At 40.5% G+C, this 18,916-nt stretch overlaps 1 protein-coding gene across 2 annotated transcripts in view; it reads right to left on the reverse strand.

Annotated features, from left to right (window-relative positions):
• The window catches only part of PRCP (prolylcarboxypeptidase), a 41,284-nt gene that overhangs the window by 12,772 nt on the left and 9,596 nt on the right, over window positions 1-18,916 (reverse strand). The window contains exons 2-9 of one of the 2 annotated variants that reach the window (XM_027656039.1): window positions 12,104-12,244; window positions 10,959-11,060; window positions 10,447-10,628; window positions 9,575-9,732; window positions 8,780-8,952; window positions 7,118-7,282; window positions 5,788-5,975; window positions 147-1,382 (exon numbers count right to left, since the gene is read on the reverse strand). In XM_027656039.1, coding sequence (XP_027511840.1) covers window positions 1,178-1,382; window positions 5,788-5,975; window positions 7,118-7,282; window positions 8,780-8,952; window positions 9,575-9,732; window positions 10,447-10,628; window positions 10,959-11,060; window positions 12,104-12,244 — 1,314 coding nt within the window. In that variant the 3' untranslated portion in view covers window positions 147-1,177. Of the gene's footprint in view, window positions 1-146; window positions 1,383-5,787; window positions 5,976-7,117; window positions 7,283-8,779; window positions 8,953-9,574; window positions 9,733-10,446; window positions 10,629-10,958; window positions 11,061-12,103; window positions 12,245-18,916 lie in introns of those variants that run through there. The other variant, XM_027656128.1, reaches the window with a different exon arrangement.

Here is an 18,916-nt window from a genome sequence, read left to right on the forward strand (position 1 = left end):
TGTCTCATGAATCAGGGCAGTTTGTCTGGTTTGGAATCCTTACAGAAAGCCCAGTGCACCTGGCTTGGTGAGCTCAGCATCAGGCTTTAGGCTGATCCAAGGGGATAGCTGCATTCTGTGTTTTCAATAGTTTGTCCAGCAAACAATTTTTTTTAAAAAAGGCTTTTATTGAAGAGCCATCAGCAAACAGATCATGTAGAATTTGAACAATACACAGAATGAGGGGGAGGGAGGAACCCACACAAGGCACAGCCCCAATTATTTGTCACTTCATAAGATCTAGCCAGCACAAGTGTCACATTTGCTCTTCAAGAGAGTAGCTTCAAAAGCTTCCTGATTTAAAAAGCTAAGTGTTTCTGGGGGAGACACACATATACACACATACAAAATATACTCAGTTTTCTTTGGCAACCATCATCACAGCGACAGATCTTTCAGCATTAGGACAAATAGCAAAGGAAAAAATAAAATCCCGATGCAGATTGTGCATGCTCAGCCATTTATCAGCAGAGTGAGTCTGGGCCCAGCCCTGACCATTCAGTACAGCACAGAATACAAAAGCCACCTGATTAATAAGCCACAGGAAAACTACGGAGAAAAAAATTATATATTTATTTCTATTCCTGAACTGATTCCAAAGGGCAAGGGCTGTTTAGTTTCCTTACAAACAGCACAGCCAGCTTCCCCATGCCTTCCCTGCCTCTCCACCAAACATCACAGTAAGATGTAATTTTTGTCCCCCATTATCTCCACCAGCTGAGGATGTCTGAAATTCAATCCCACTGGAGGCAGCAGGAGTTTCATCAACACCACTGCCATTTAATCCATTGTATGTACCAGCAGTTGGAACAATCACTCAGCTCAGTGAGGAGCAAAGCATCAAGCCTAGAACAGGAACCTGTTACTACATGGTAAAATACAGCATTTGAGAAGAGCAGAAGAGGAAAGCAAGGCAGAGCAGGCAGCTCAATCCATGAACTTGGACTGAAGTTTATCATCCGAGAACACTCTCCATCCCTCTGCTGCCTGCTTCTCTCATGGGCACAAGCAATGGTGAGCACTGCAATGCAGGTGAGGAAGCAGGAGGGAAATGCTCAAATGACCACATTGTAAGGCCTGGTCCTACTCCCAGCAAAGCCAATAGAGGTATGATAGCCACAGTTGTTGCAGTACTACTTCAGTGACTGTGCCTGGCCTCTTCAATCCATTGCTTCATGTGGTAGATTTCCAAGGCTCGAGCTCGCTGTACAGATTTGGGGTCCAAAGGGTTACGGCTACGTAGGTCTAGGTGATGGGCTCCATCTGGGATCACAACTGCCACAAGGGAATTGGTGATGTTCTGGGTCACCCCACCTGCAGACCACGGGTCCAGGTTCCCATTGCTATAAGGAAAGAGTATTTCATCAGGATACATGTGCATGGCAATCATCACTGAAGCTGCAGCTTCACATCAACATATTCACCCAGCTTTCAACTAGTTTTGCATATGCAGCAACAGAAACAGACCTCAGCCCTGTCTCAATGTCTTGTGCCCACCCCTCTGCTGAGAGAAACCTTTTTGACAGAGGTATGGAGCTATCTGCATCTTAAGCTAGGCTACACTTCACAATTATCTGCTAATTCAGATAGTAATCTATAACAATGCCAAAGTCTCTGGAGATAAATCTATTGCCACCCATAATCATCATAAAAGGTTCACGTTCCCCTGTAAACAAGACATCTCCAAATTCCCAAATCAAAGCACTTCACTTTCCTTCTTCACAGTCTGCCGTAAACAAATAACCTACTGAACCCCTTTAGAGCTAAACTTTCAGGAAGTTCTACATTTGCTGTCTCAGCTGGGTGCCAGCCTGGTTTTGCAAAGAAATGCTTGGACAGTCCATTAGTCCACTTATTTCTAAAAATAACCATATTAAAATTAAGCTTTTATCTCCCAAAAAACCGTCTAAAATGACTCTTCCTCTGTAACAGGACAATTTAATGCCATTTACTCCCCCTCCTCCCTCACCCCAAATAATTTGAAAGGATTCCTTGCACTGTAGATATGGCTCCAAATAATAGACCCTAGAGCAAGTCAATAGCTCAGCTGGGGAGAGAGTTTTCCATCTCTCATTCCTAGCATTGGACTTGATCCAATAATCCCTACTACATTTTATTTTCCTTTACTGTAATGCTCTTCCCACACATGGTCCATCTTTCTGCACAAAGAAAACATCCATATACTTGTGGAACTATGCAACTCTAGATCTGTTCCTCACTCAGAGCACTGGACCTGCCCAAAAAAGGAAATGTCAGAGATGGGCTATGGTATACAAGGGTAAAATTCTAGATGAAACTAAGAAATTAAAATATCCTTGGACATTAAGAAATATGCAGCTAGAAAAATACCACAATGGCAGCACTAAAACAAACAAACAAACAAACGAACAAACACAAACCAGAAAAATAAGGAGTAAAAAAAGAGGTTTTTTAGAAATAATTAAAAGTAAAAACCTGATTGGGTCTGAACTAATATTCTACTTGTTTCACACTGAAAAAAACCCCAAGTATCTTGAGTCTCTGTAGTTCTTTACTTCCAGTGATTCTAAATATGACTTCAGACAAGAGAAACATTTTGTATCTGCAAAACAAAAAGCATAAAGAGCTGCCCAATAAACCAAATGCATTGGATTTAAAAGGTCACCTGAACCAGCAGAGCACCTTGGCAACAGGGGGATGAGTTGCTGAGAGACCCATGATGTACATGAACTTGGATCTTTTGGTCCTAGTCATGTGGAAACTAAGCATGCCACAAGGAAACAACACAGCCTCCGGCTTTTCTGCAAGCTGCTGGCTGTGTCCTCTGCCAAATGATGGCACTAGAGGCACTGACGCAGTTTGGCAAGTGAGACTTGCTGAGAGGAGGGGGGACGGAGGGCTCACCACAAAATCATAAGTCTTAACAGTTTCTATAGAATAACATAATTCAGTACCAACTAGAATGAATTACTTATGTGTTAAAACTAAGCATGCATGTAAGTACTCAGTTGCCCATCTCACAGGACAGGAATTTCCCAATGTAAACCAAAGAAGCAAAAGAAGGGAAAGAATAAAAAAGTCAGCCATTCCTTTCTAGCAGTGGTCAGGCAAGTAGGACTTCAGAAAAAACAAAACAAACAAAAAAAAAACCTAATGAAAAATATGAGCATTCTAGTCCTGATTTCAATTGCTATACTTCCTTCACAGCATACATAGGGTTCTGCCTATCTCACAGCAATCCCTTTCCTATATTCTCTTCAGTCTCCTCAGCCCTCCAGCCCTGAGTTTTACACAATCTTAGCAGCACTGTCTGTGCATCCTTTTTAAACATGCTGGCTCTCCACAACTGCCATGTTTCCTTTTATTAACTTTTTTCTCTCTCCTTTTCTCTTCAGTCTGGCATAGTTGTACCTTCTCTTCATTGCCACCAATTCCCTCCTTTTGTGCTAACTATTCTCCCTTCTGTACAGAACTCCAGTACTTCTCAAAACAGAGCCTTCACTTTTGGCCTCTCCCTGTGCAGAACTGGGTAGGTGGGTGCCCTAACTCAAAAGGATGTATACAACCTAGGTGTGATCCATCCAAACTGAAAAATACTCATTTTTAGATTGTGCACACCAAATTTTGTACTGTCTGATATAACCTGGGCTGATTTTGACTACCATAGTACGCTGATGATGAGACACTATAAATGCTACAGGCTCTTTGCCACTGCATTCATGAACAGTGTTAAAATGTCACTTCCCACCACTGCACAGCACTTCCATACCAAGTACACAGCATGTACCAATAAGAGGAGTGAAAATTGCTGGAAAAGAAAGGGGGAAACAGTGTTCTGAAAAACCCAACTTCCTCAAACAAGTTTTAATAAAGATGTGCTGTCTAGGACAGGCAAGCAACACCTGTGCACAGCCTAAACCACTCACACACTACATACATCCAGGAAGGTACCAAAGTAGCAATGGAGTTTCCTGCATTAATACCATACAGTCCATTGAAGACTGACTCTGCAGAGTGATGTACTGCTCGCAGAGGGAGAAGCAGCAACACCAGTTTAAGCATTCTGGCCAAATCCCACTGCATCTGGATAAATTCACCCTACAGTAGTTCTCTTCAGATGTAGTATTTTTCCCTTCCTGTGCTACACTGTTGTGCAAGTTGCCTGTCACTTGAAACACAGTCCTTTTCAGCCCACAGGGAGCCACATCCCAGGTAAACACTGGGATATTTTTTGTAAAGCACTCTTCAGTGTTTGAGGATAAAAGGCTCTTATATAAAATGTACAGTGTTGACAACGTATTTGTTTGAAGAGAAACATCCCAGCTTGAGATCCAAAAGCTTTGTGTGTACAGCACTAACTTCTACATTCATTCGGTTGCTTTCAGGCTTTTCTCATTTCCAGCTCCTTCAGCTGGCATAAATTATTAAACACTTAGATTTGTTTGCTTGTCTATCACTTACAAAGCAGATTTCTACTGTACAGAGCTGTGAGACCTTGGAAATAAGCAACACTCCACAGAAATTAAGTTAAACTAATAAACTTCTTTTATTAAAAAAGTTTTCCAAAAGAGGGTGGAATTTCTCACTCCAGAGCAGATATTCTGCTAGGACAGAAACAGCAAGAGGCATACAAGAGGAAAGCAACAGGCCTTTGGAGCCAAACGGATCAATGTTAAGAGCTGCAATCCAGAAAATAACGCCTAATTTAAGCGAGAACTTCATACTGTTAAAATGCACACCTATCTACCAAGTCCAAAAGACTAATTCTGATCTTGTTTTATAGAAGTGGCAGGGTTTTTTGTGAGAAGGCCTTGCACAATTTTAACCAGAGCACAGAGAAATATATATCCAGGAGCTTCCCACAGTGGGCAATTGGTACAGCAAGTCAGGACTCCTGAAGCACAGGCCTCAATGGGTGTACTGAACACCTCCCTACCACATAAGCACCTGATGAACAGACAGCACGCATCTGTATCACCACACAGCAGAAGTACAACTACATGAACCTTCCTCTAAAGATAGCAGAGTTTAATCTTAAAAATAAGGAAAGTGAAGGCTGACTAGAGAGCAAGCAGCAAGCCCCAGTTTTTTGAACTAGACTGAAAAGTTTCTTTCACTTTTTGTCCACATATAAAGGTGTTTCAGAACAAACTTTTGTTGTATTACCAGTATGCCTTACTAAAATGGAAATGTCTTCGTATTTGCATCTTATACAACTGTGTTGAAACTTGCCTAAATACCACTAAAAGAAAAGGGCTACTGGCATTAATAGAAACTCCCCAAGTTACTTGCCTCTCTTTCCTGTATCAAAGGGATAAGGAATGTCATACCAGCCCCTCCACAAGGCTATCACTCAGAGCAATAATTTTGGTACTGAGATTCTGTGGTATAGCTAGAGCTCGTTTAGACTTTTCTTTTCTGTGGAAGTGACAGTGCTTTGGGTTCATAAAAGCTAGATGAATTTACCAGCATGGGAAACCTGGATTTTGGCCACAAGGTAAGAAGGATTCCACATGGGAAGAAGATTATATTTGGCAGAATCTCAATCCAGATTCTTCTTTTTGAGTCACAGAGGCAGTAACAGAACAGTTGGCTTCTTTAACCGCTGCAGATTGACCATTTTACTCTCAGTAGCAACACACAGCATTCCCATCATTTATTCAGCTGGAGTGCTGTAGACAGATCCTTTTGCTACTTAGGCCAAGTTTCTCTTCACTGACAACCCAAACTGGTGGAAGACTCTACACTATAAGCTGAAACAGGGCTCACCTGAAGATGATGTTGCTGTGTGAACTGATGTTTTTTCCTCCATACATAGAAAGAATCCAAGAGGGGCGAGGCCTCACTCCCCACAGTCTGTAACACTCTTCTGAAAATGCATCAAAGTCCCATTTCTCAGGTTCAAACATGTCATGGACACCATCTGTGCAGAAGGGCATCACCATCTCAGTGCAAGCCTGAAAGAAAGGGCAGGTCAATAAGATGTATTCCCAGGAGACTGTCCAATAGCTGTTAGTGCAGTATTTAAAAAAGAAAGCTCAAACAGCATTTGATCAGTAAATACTATCAATTACTATCAAACTATCACAGAATCATTTAGGTTGGAAAAGACCCTTTAAGGCTGAGTTGAACCACAAACCTAAAACTGCCAAGTCCACCACTAAACTGTGTACCTAAGTGCATAGTGTCTTTTAAATACCTCCAGGGATGGTGACTCCAGGACTTTCCTGGGTAGCCTGTTTCAATGCTTGACATTTTTCTTAATATTCAATCTAAAGATCTCCAGGTGCAACTTGAGGCCATCTCTTTTCATTCTATTGCTTGTTACTTAAGAGACTGCCCCCCACCTTGCTACAATTTCCTTTCAGGTAGTTGCAGAGAACATTAAGGCCATTCCTCAGCCTCCTCCTCTCCAGACTGAACACCCTCAGTTCCCTCAGCTGGTCTTCATAGGATTTGTGCTCCAGACCCTTCCCCGGCTCTGTTCCCCTTCTCTGGACATGCTCCAGCACTTTAATGTCCTTCTTGTAGTGAGGGGCCCAAAACTGAACACAGGATTCAAGGTGTGGCCTCACCAGTGCCAAGTACAGGAGGATAATCGCTGCCCTGGTCTTGCTGGCCACACTATCGCTGATACAGGCCAGGATGCCACTAGGCCTTCTTGGCCACCTGAGCACACTGCTGAATCATAGTCAGCTGCTGTCAACCAGCACACCTGGGTAGTTTTCCTCTGGGCAGCTTTCCAGCCACTCTTCCCCCAGCCTGTAGCGCTGCCTGGGGTTGTTGTAACTCAGCTGCAGGATCCAGCACTTGGCCTTGTTGAGCCTCAAACAGTTGGCTGCTGTACGTAGTTTTCCAGTCTATATGATGAGTAGAAACTCAACAACTAGCTAGATAATGAAGATACAACCTAAACCTGCTTCTCTTTTCTGCCTTGCCCTCACCACTACAATCATACTTGGTTTGTCACTATATTTCTCATCAGTACATCAATACATCTGGCACAATATATCGACAGGTAAATGACTTGACAACTCTTACCAGCTCTAGCTCAAAAAAACCTCAGTGAGTTGCAATTTAGAAAGGCTACTGTGCATACCTGATAGTACCAACCCGTTTGGCCCAGATTCTTTGTTGCAGTCTCAGACACATCTAAGCATAAGGCTTCTCCTGTATAATTGTAATATAAATTTACTGCCTGGAAAACATTCTGCAGTAACAATTTGTCAGAGAGCCTGGGATCCTTCAAGAACTTGCAGACTTCCTACAACAAAGAGAGAAGGGGAAGTCTAAATCTATAGGTATTAAATATTAGGACATGATACCTGCTAGGATATTAATTTCTTGTCCAAGTACAGTCAGAGCAATTCCAGAAAACATCTTTATATGTGATGATATATCCTGAGCATTATCACTAAAAGTATACACAAATCGCATTTGTGTAGTGCATGCTACTATCAGGAAGCTGAAACTCTATATTTCCTGACTAAAAAACTGAAAAAAAGACCCAGTGCCACCTTAATATTTCATTTACCAAATTTTTCAATCCATTTACCATACTTTAAAATAGATTATATTTAATGAATAGTATTTAGCTCCTCTGTAATGAAAGACAACACATACAAATGTATAACAAAGAAGCTCCAGGTATAGATTGGGGTTCCCTGCAGTTTGATGTAGGCAGCTCACAACAGAGAACAGATTAAGCAAGATACACATATCCAGCTACTCAAAACACATAGAATCATTAAGGTTGGAAAACACATCCAAGATCATCTACTCCACATTTTCCCCCCTTTGTCATCTTCAGAGTCATATTAGAGCTTCTGTTTCAGAAAAAAGAGTATCTGAACAGCTTAAATAACTCAGATTTCATACATTACTACTGTCCAGATGAATAGCAGTCTTTTCTATTTTAGATTTATACCTCAGTCAGAGATAACATGGACAGTGGTGGAGGTGAGCCTGTTTCTCAGGTTCTGTCAGACTGACAACAAAGCAGAACTAATTTTCAAGGTGTTTATACTGCCCTTTGCAGACAGCCACATGGACAGATGAACGTCCCTCTCTCCTCCATCAGGCAGCTTTACACAAATGAAAATTTTTGTTTTATAATTAACTGCTGCTTAGTAGCCTGAAATACTAATTATCTTATCTGTCTTACCAACCTTACACAGTAACACAAAGTCCTGCAGGGAAATTCAGCCAGGGTCTTAATGAATAAAAACACTCCAAGAAAATGGAAATCTTGGAGAGAGCACTAGGGATAAACAGAACTGCACAAGTGAAGGTTTGCAAGTGTGAAGAGGTTCTGCTTTGAGAAGTGACCCTGCAAGGAATACATTTGTGGAGATCCACATTTTGTCTCACCAGTTCTCACATCAAAAAGGACAGAGGCTCAAAACTTTCTCTTCAGTTGCAAGCTCTGTCAGCTACGCCTGGCACCAGAATCCCTAATTTTGTGTGCTTTTTCCTGCAGCATTTCTGCTACTCAAGAGCAGCTCTGCAGCACAGCTGAAGCTTTTCAATCATCCTTGACACTTTTCTTCTTCTAGGCTCTTGATACAACCTATTAGTCCTACAAGTGGCAGCTAGTCAACCAACCAGGTCATGCACACAAAGATGTTACCCTGGTTGTGTTTTCTCGGTCATGTTGGTTCTACAGAGCCAAAAAAATAAAGGAAAAGGTGCAAGCTAGGAGGGAAGGAGAGAATTAGTTAAACTAAATGGTCAATTCTACAAGATATTAGTTCTGAATTACCTGTATAGGCCAAGCTGGCAGAGGCTGCAAGAAGTCAGCTTTATAAGGATAATTCACCATAGCCAAGTTTACCCATGTTTCACTCAGCCAATTTTTCAATACAGCAGCATCCTGCAGATTTTTTAATGGGCTGCACAAATGAAATGTGCTGGAAAGCCACTGCAAACCTGCATCTTTAATAAAAAGAAATAGATAATGGTACAATACACTAAATATTAATGCATAGGTCATTTGTTCTGCTGCTAAAAAATATTTTTATTTAGTATAACTAATTTAGTGAAATTATTCCATATACATACAAGTATAGCAGATCAAATATTAGTCAGCACCTGACTACAACCTCCTTTCAGGTAGTTGTAGACTCACAGAATCACTTAGGTTGGAAGAGATCTTCAAAATCTTCAAGTCCAACTGAGTCCCTGTCTGTCCCTATCACTGAGTCCATAAGCATTGCTGTCATTTTCTCTACCTGAGTGTCTCAGTTAGTAAACAAACCTTTTTTTTATAGTAATGACTATCAGGCCTATTTTGTCAGAAAGGAATACAAGCCTTGAGGTTCTGAAGTCTGCTTTTGTCTGACCTTAGGGATGTTTGGACCTGGATTCTGCATCCCACCAGGTCTGAAAGAAGCTTGTGATACAAAAAACCAGGCATTTAAAAAAACCCGCTAAGTTCACTTGGCAGTTTTCAGTACTAGGCATATAGTTTCAAGAAACCCAATACACACACAAGTGAAAGCCATAACACAACCCCGAATATTACTATTCTTTGAAAAAAGTATTGGTGAGGTACTACCTGTTGAGGAAAGGTGGTTAATAGCATTCCAGGAATTCCGGATGCTTTCTGAGCAGCCTGTCCCACTCTTTTTGAAATCATTGGTCACTATGCTGAAAAAAGCGCCGCACGGAACCAAATCACCAAACTGCCAGATTGGGGCGGAGGCTGCCACAGCTCTGCAAAGGGACATAAAAAGATCCTGAACCTCTGCAAAGTGAACTTCCATCCTCCAGTCAATACCCTCCCCACAGCCACTATCTAAGTAGCATTTGGACACTGCGCTCTAGGTGAATGAACCATAATGCTGCAAAACTATTCCATAGGTCTGCATGCAGAGGCTGCTGAAGGATATAAGTCTTGGATACTAGTACAAAGATATCAGTAAATACATGAAGTAAAAATTCAGACTCGATTAGTTTATTGTTTTTCATTTGTATCTAGCAACTAGGTCTTTCTCACTAGACATTGTGTAAACTCAAATGAAGAGAGCCACTGTCCACAAAAATATACTCTCTAGCAGAAAAAGTTGGGGAATTACTATTCTTTTTTCCAAGATGGTAACTAGGGCATTGAAGAGATTAAAGACCTGCCTAAAGTCATTGGGAAGTCTGGAGATGCTAAAAAAATTAGGTGCCAAGTGAGTGTTCATGTGCTGTTTTCACAAATCTAACAGATAGCTCTGAAAATATACATAATCCAGTACCTGCTGACCTACAGTTGCCTTTATTAGGCAAATGTGCCTCTTCCCAAATTCAAAGTAACTTGATTCCTTCTCCCAGTAGTGAAAAATTCAAGCCAGCTTGAATTATGGTACTTCTCTCAGAGTTGTAATATTTATAGCATGGAAGTAACAAATACCTGCTCTGTTTAAGCAGGACGAGTACACTCACCCAACTACCACATGGGGATATTTCATCCTAAACCAGGCTGCAAGCATTCCTCCATAAGATCCTCCTATAGCTATGACTGGACTGTGACGGGCTCCTGCAACAGTCGTCTTTAAGTAGTCAACTAGTACTGCAAAATCTGCCAGAGCTTGTTCTGATGTCAGGTAATTCAGATGCTTGGAATCCTGAGAGGAAAGAAAACAGGTTATATACAGCACGAGAGACTTTCAGCAGCAGCCTTTCTATTCCCCACAGCAGCTATACAGGTTTAAATCTATGCCCGATAACAAATAAAATATTCTTTGCAGGTGTCCCTTGAAGCACTAAAAAACCAAATCTCATAATTTTTTTTTTTTAATCCTAGAATTGAGAGTTACAAAAATAGGATAATTATGTTCTTCTAGCACATTCACATCTTACTCAAGTTAACACTAATTGCCCTGGCAAGGATTACAACATGCAGAATTATGTTTGTATAGAACACATCTATGAGGAAGACAAAAGATGACACTTACGCTGAAAGACTCATTCCCAAATGGCAAAGATTCTCCATAATATCTGTGTTCAGCAAACACCAACATAGCATTAAGTTCTTCAGCCACATCCCACATAAAACCCTGGGTGGAGGAAAATAGACATTGAAAATAATTGATTCAACTTGTTTAAAAGTCTCTACTTTTGGTCTAATGTACTTCAACTCTTATTCTTGGATTAGAAAGATAGCACTATCAAAATACCAGAGAGTGCAATTTGGTTTTAATGTATCACTGAAGTAAGAAAACACATAAAACAGATACCCACACAGAGAAGGTGACACATGCAAAGAAAGTATGTATATTTTAATGCTGCAAAACATTAAGCAGAATTGTTTTGTGGTTACGCACAAGCAATCCTGACAGAATTCCTATGACATGAGCTTCATCCACAGCAAATAAAAAAGGCTACAGGAGAAAAGCATGCATTTGAGTTAGGACTACATTACAGAAAACACAAAACTTGTTTGGCAATAAGCAATAATCTAGAGCATTGCAATACACTTATTTTCAACTAATAAATAAGTACAACATGATGGTACTCGTTGATAACAGCTTGTTACCACCAGTTATGGAAGCAGGCAGACACAGATTGCCTGCTGATAGAACAAAGTGAGTAAGCAGACCTTGGTTGCTTTGAGCTCGGTCTTGTTGTGTTACTGGACTTTGTACTGAAAGGTTGAAAAATGCTCACACACTCCATTCTGCATTTGTATCAGCCAGGGAAGTAAAAACTTCCACAGGTATTGCAGAGAACAAGAATCATCCAGCCCCCTTGATTTCCAGCCTCTTTCATTTCACTTCACTCTTCTCTTAATAGTGATAACAAACAGCAAAACCTCCCATTTTACTTGGGGAATCTAAAGTACTAGGATAAGTTTAATTCTGTCCAAAATTCTGAATTCTTAGCTCAAAGCACCTAATGGTGCTTCCTCCCGAAATTTTCTTCGCTACTCCATGAAGTTAAACACAGCGCATCCCTTTGGTTTCTTTGGGCTTCAAACAACACCCTGAACTCCCTAAAACTTTTTCTGTACTTCTGTTCTGCTTCCTCTTCCTCCTATAACAATCAGAACAATCATTATTGGAAGAAAGGACTGTAATTCAAGAATTTATTTTCTACATACCGTGTTGTTGCAGAACCACGTGATGTCTCCTTCATTGCCTGTATAAAATAGTATTGGTCCATTGTCTTTCTTCCAGTACTGATCTGCTACTAGATACCGCTGCTGGAATGTACGATTTTCATCAAATCCAAAGTGATCAATCTGTAAGAACAAGGAACAACATGTTCAGAAAGCTAGAACTGATCCTGGAGTCCACTGGGAGTGTCGACAGTCACTTTGCAGATGGAAAATGAAGAAAAGCAAAAAAAAGGCAAAAGTTTTACTAAAATTAAAAAAAAAATTGAATACATTTATATTCTTTATACATCAACATTCTTCTGCTTTATGAAGAAAAACAGCAAAAATTACAGGTGTATATACTGAAGGAGAAATGCTAATTTCAGCCATTAATAAAAAAATCATGCCCTTTTTATAGTATCATACTTAACATGAGACATTCTAATATATTTAGAAAGATGGACCAATCTGCTAAGAGGTCACAAAGTACCTCATGCAACAAAACTGTATCAACAAACAAACACCACAATGTTTTGAATCTTAGGAAAACCTAGTCTTGTTATTTGAAAAAAAACCCCTAAAGCCCTAAAAAACAAATACCAAAACATCAACCCACAACCAACTAAAATCCCACCTCTTCCTTCTCTCCTTCCTTTGGATAATTTTAAGTATGAAATTTAAACAGATTCTTTTAGAAAATGAGTTTTGGTTGCTTTTTTTTGTTTGTTTCTTTGGGGTTTTTTTGGGAGTTTATTTGTTTGGGGTTTTTAATCTTAGAAAACACTATTTCTCTGTAGTTCTTGTGCTCTTGGCACATTTTTCAGATAGTTTTGTGGAGCACTTCTTTTCCTCATTCCAATTTTCACTAGTCCATATAACCTCCCTAAGTCTTTCCATTGCCCTACAAATATTGCAGGCCTATACAGCATATCCCTTTACCCAAACCCCAGTGTTAGCTTTATTTCCTCATTAGAAATTCAATTTCTAACATCGGTTTTTCAACTTCTACTTGCACTACTTTGTATTCACTATCCACCTCAACCCTTCCCCAAGCATTCACCTATATTGGAAAGTTTATCAATTTCTTTTACAAGGTAACTCCCCACATGGGTATAATCTTATTCTGGAATACCCATGCAGGCCTTTACCATAAAATATTAAAAAAAAAAAAAAAAATAAAATCAAACCACGGAACTACTCCAGAAGACCTATGCTACTTAATTACCATAGGTCATCACTGCTTTTATTCATCAGCTAAAGATGACCTGTAGCTTCCCAGTTTTGACTTCCATCAGCACACATTCACCTTTTCCTTTCCTAGCTCTTGCTGGCAGTAACAGCCTGACATCTGCTGGCTTGAAGATCTCTGCTCAACCACCCATCCGCCTTTACACCCACAATTCTGTCAAATCTCTCACATGCTCCAGGAACCAACCTTTCACATTCCTTATTTTGGAAAAATCTGCAAAGTAATGTTGAGAAGCAGCAAATCACACTTGCTGCTTTGTAGTGACCTGTCCGCTAGGCAGATTCCTCCAGACAGCTCAGGAAAGCCTAACTCTTGATCTGTAGGATCCAGCTACTCCACACCATGTACTTATATTTGCTTTGGGTCAAAGAGACCACATGAACTTATTTCAGATATACAATCTGCTCCAGAATGTCTTTTCTAAATTCTTTCAAAGCTAACTCTCTTTTGGACTGAAGTGGGAAGCCACGTGCCACAGCTCACTGCTACAACAGCAGGAGCAGTCAGACGTCTGTGCATAGTCTGAACACACGAGAGACAAGGTCTTTGCCCCCAGTAAGTATCTTCATTGACTGCTTCCAGACCCAAGCAAAAGTAATTTATGTATGTTCTAAAGTTTTCCTCAACGGGACCATTTACTCTTACTCATAAGTACATGCTGATGTTACCATTAAAGGGCTCTTTCACTGAACTCAAGTGCTGACAACATATGCTGGGATTATTTTACACTGACAACTCACCTGCTCCTTTTCCATTTGCACAGTTATTATTAATTTTAGTTTCATTTTCTACATCAAGCACAATCAAGAGTGATTAGATGTAGAAAGGCAGAACAAGGTCAGCAAATGAAAAAAATCTTTGGTCAAGACCTTGGAATGATTAAAAAGAATCAGTTAGGGCACACCTAAAAAGTCAAAGTATAGTTTAATACACTCCAACACTATTAGAAAGTGCAACTAATACATATTTTGTTCCAGGTCTGTTTGTAAAGGGGAGAAGTCTCTTTTTCTATTTAAATTTTCTGGTTAGGCTGCTAGCCAGAGACAGGAAAAACAAGCTCATGTGTTCTGTTTGCCTTTAATGGAATCCTCTAAAATTAAACAGTTTTAAAACTTGATTCTGCATCCTTCCTGCCTGCGGCCAGAGTGCTAACTACAAAACCACACCCCAAAAAGTATTCAACTGTGCAATAGAAAATAAAAAAAAAAAGAGTGGAGGGGGAAAACTAAACAAAACAAACAAAACCCCCAAAACAAACAAACCCACCCCCCACCAACCAAAACAAACAAAAAACAACAACAAACAAAACCACCACAACAACAAAAAACACCAAACAACAACAAAACCAAAAAAAACCACCCACACACAAAGAACTAGAGAGAAAAAAAATTTGACACCAAGCTGAACTTATCCAGTGAGGTATTGTGCAGAACAGATTCTAAAGCCCATTTTAGTGTTCCTTTCCACAGGTACTGGAAAATTAGGACAGTGATACTCTGATATGAATATATTTTCCCAAATTAAGGCTACTTTTCTTTAAAGATATGATTTACTGTGTTTTTTCTTTGATGTGATCTGTCAATCTACTTCCTCAAAATAAACCCCAAAAGCCCAATGCTCTAATGAGTCTGCCTCTCAATACTGACAGGCAGAAAAGTACAGGTTCTTTTTTAGTTACCACATTGATCAAAGTGCCATGTTTCTCTGTCTTGACTCTGACACACGTTGGAGACTCCCTCATTGCCATCAGCCATGTTAGACTTTCCTATTCTTCCTCAGTCTGTAAAAATTTGATAGTCCCGCAGCAATAAACTGCCTCTGTTCATCATATTCATAACACATCAAAACATGGACACATGTAAGATCCCTGGCAGCACAGTCACAAGTCCAGGCTTCTCCAGACAAAAAACCAACCAACCAACCAAAAAAAAAAAAAAAACAATCACAAGTACCTATTACTCAACTGAAGAGCAAAAATTCCTTTATTGCTACATGATGGGGCTTTATACCTGGTAGTAACTTGTGTTTGCAAAGGTAAGACACATAACACAAGTAAAAAGAAAAAAAAACCACCAAACCTAATGATTGTAAAGCAGACAGAGACTGCAGAGCAAACCATGACTGCTGGTTATTCAAAGAAATGCTGAATCCAGAACGTCAAAATCATGGTGTCCCCAAGGAGCATCTCCTCACAAGAGTAAAAACTGTGTGAAAATGTGCCAAGTCAGAGGGAAGAGGCACAAGAATTAATATCAAATCTTGAAGTGAAAGGTTTGGGCACGCAGGGAAAGCTGTAGTTCAGGAACAGCAGATGGAGCTGTCGTGTAGCCAAAGTGAGATGCAGAGCTGCACACAGGAGCTGTTGGGTCTCATTCAAACAAGGGCTTGCTTTCACCATTCTTTATCGAACAGGTATACAAACAGGAAATAAACCCCAGTAACCGTGTGAAGTATACTGTACAATACAAACCAACCAGACAGTTTTTTGGATTTTTTTTTTTCTCCTCCTTAGGTCAGATTTCATTAAAAAGCTGAACCAGAAAGGTTTCCCCCCCACACACACACACCTATTCAAAATGAGCAAGATAAAAGCAATGACTTTTGCAACCAGACTTAATTAGAACAGACCACAAAGCAAAAGGAAAAAAGTGGTTTAGTACAATACCTTAACTGCTGGTTAAAACAATAATAATGATATACTAGCATATACATGGTTTTTCTAAATACAATCTTCATAATTACAACTACGGTCAGGATGTCAGTACAAGGTCCAGAGCAACCTAATACAACTCTGAAATGGGAGGTTCAATGAGATGACATGCAAAGTTCCCTTCCAAAGCTAAGCTACTCTAGGATTAACCCAAAACAGTCACTCAGTCGAAAGTTTTAAGTTTCTATACATGTGACTACCTAGCAAGTATGGCTAGAACTAAGAACACAGTCATCACCTGTGATGCAACAGCAATGTTTTACAAATGAAAATATGATCTACTGACACAGAAACAGTCATTCTGATACTGACAAAGGAAAGATAAAATTAGAAAAAGAAGCTCTGAAAGTGGTAAATTATTAATAAGTTTAAGAGAAACTCTTATGAGGCAGGCAGGACAGGAAAGCAAACAATAAAGTTTCAGTTACATGTACAAAAACCTTTGTGAACACTGTTTGATTAAGAAAGCCTTGTATTTTCCTGCACTGTCTTTGAGAAAATTTGAGAGGCATATTGCTCTGTTGGAAGACTGCAGCCACTACCTGCAGCACAGCAGCTGGAAACTGCACTCCTGGAGTTGGATTTCAAATAGCAGTAGGCAGCACAGGGCATTCTGCCCACAAGGCTAAACAGAGTTCCAGACTGAAGGCTCAAGTCAGCAGCCTTGATTCTTTAGCTCAGAGAAACTTTCTACAGAGAAGAGTAACTCAGCTCAGGAGAAAGAACCTTCTCTAGACTGGTTTATTGAACAAACTCATACTGGAAGGAAGGGCCCAAACCCACCTTGCTGTTTGAAATATACAGCACATTTCTATCTCTTTACCTTATAAGTGCACACTTCTCACATGCCTTTGTTAAGCTCTCAAAGATGACTTAGAGTGGGGCTTTTTTAATATGCTTTTTTGTTGTTTTGGAAATTCATTTAAAATAGAACAAGCCACTCTGCCACACATTTCCCCTGGGGAGGAGACAAAAAAGGCACAGCAGATGTTATTGTACAGATGTTAGCCTGTTTAATGGACTTCTGGAAGTATTCAGGAGCTACAGCAATGAGTAGAGTACAAAGACAAAACAGGACATGTGGGCTAAAACCCACTTCCTTCTTAGCAGCACCTAAGGTCATCAGTGATTACAGAGACAGGGAAGCGAAGCCAAGCCTTTACCAAAAAAGACTATAATTCACAGGGCAGTTTCTAACCAAAAGCATTTGATATCATTTGAGATGGTAAATCAGCACCTGATGGTTTTATGCTTTTGAGTTTCTGGCAAGACTGTGAGCACCTGAAAGCCCTTCTGTCATGCCTTGAATTTCAATCCTCTGTGTGACAGCTTTATTTTTCCAAATTGGATATTCCCTGTGAAATCAAGCCAGTTGTTTTACTGGTGAGAAGCCAGGGGATTTTAAGAGTCATGCTTCACTCTCCACATGTTCATGGAGTTGTTTTGAGTGCTCATCCTGTCTGAATTATTTCCTGGGGACAGGAAGATACAGGATAGTTTGAGGATATCCTCCTGCATGAATAGCAGTGTCCTAATGAATAGATGTCCTAATCTCCTTGGGATTTCACTGATGTGTTTCGATTCCTGCTTTTACTCCTGTCAGGCTGTGAGACTACAGTTCAGTCAGCTGGCCCTATTAATTTTGTTTCCTCTTATAATCTTTGCTTTCTCCATCCAAATTTTAAGTTCATGAGGCCAGGGATTGCCTTGTCATCTTTGCATAACATCATATTCAAGAGTCTCCTTTTCTCCAGGCTAAATAAGCCAAGCTCCCTCAATCGCACCTCATAGGATTTGTGTTCCAGACCCTTCATTAGCTCCATTGCCTTTCTCTGGACACACTCCAGCACCTCAGTGTCTTTTGTTTACTGAGGGGCCCAGAACTGAACACAGGACTTTACAAGCAGCCTCACCGGTGCTGAGTACAGGGGGACAATCACTGTCCTGGTCCTGTTGCCACGCTAATTCTGATACAAGTCAGGATGCCACTGGGCCTTCTTGGCCACCTGGGCACACTGCTGGATCATAGTCAGCTGCTGTTGACCAACACTCCCAAGTCCTTTTACCCTGGGCAGCTTTCCAGCCATTCTTCCCCAAGCCTTTAGCGATGCATGGGGTTGTTGTGACCCAAGTGTACCTGGCATTCTGCCTTGTTGGACTTCATACAATTGGCCTCAGATCATTAACCCAGCCTGTCCAGATCCCTCTGCAGAGCCTTCCTGTCCTCCAGCAGATCAACGCTCTATGCCAACTTTGTGTGATGTGCAAGCTGACTGATGGTGCCCTCAATCCCATCATCAAGATCGTTGATAAAGATATTAAACAGGACTGGTCCCAGTGCTGAGCCCTGGGGAACCTCACTTGGAACTGGCCAGCAGCTGGATTTACCTCCATTCACCACCATTCTCTGGGCTTAGTGATCCAGCCAATTTTCTACCCAGCAAAGAGTACACTCATCAAGCCAAGACTGACTTGATGTCATTGTCATTTTCCACATGCCCCATAATACAGAGGTTTTGCTTACCAGATTTATTTGTTAATCCGTCACATTTACCAAAACATACAGACAACAATATATATGCTTTTTGCCTATTAATTGTTTCCAACTTCTGTTCAACTATTGAGATGGTCTAGAGCAACTGTCACCAAGTTTTCCATGATTGGAATCAGCTTTCAGCCAAATATGCCCCCCAAAGCAAATGCAGGCTTAGGATCCTAGTAATAGAAGGATGTCTATCATTCCAACATTGTCCTTGAGAACACACTGGCCTTTGACTAAACACATGGTTTAGTGATGAACTTGGCAGCATTATGTTTACATTTGGGCTTGATGTTCTTAAAGGCCTTTTCCAACCTA

Source organism: Corapipo altera, unplaced genomic scaffold, assembly GCF_003945725.1.
Source record: "Corapipo altera isolate COAL_440 unplaced genomic scaffold, ASM394572v1 0, whole genome shotgun sequence".
In the NCBI taxonomy this organism is placed as follows: domain Eukaryota; kingdom Metazoa; phylum Chordata; class Aves; order Passeriformes; family Pipridae; genus Corapipo; species Corapipo altera.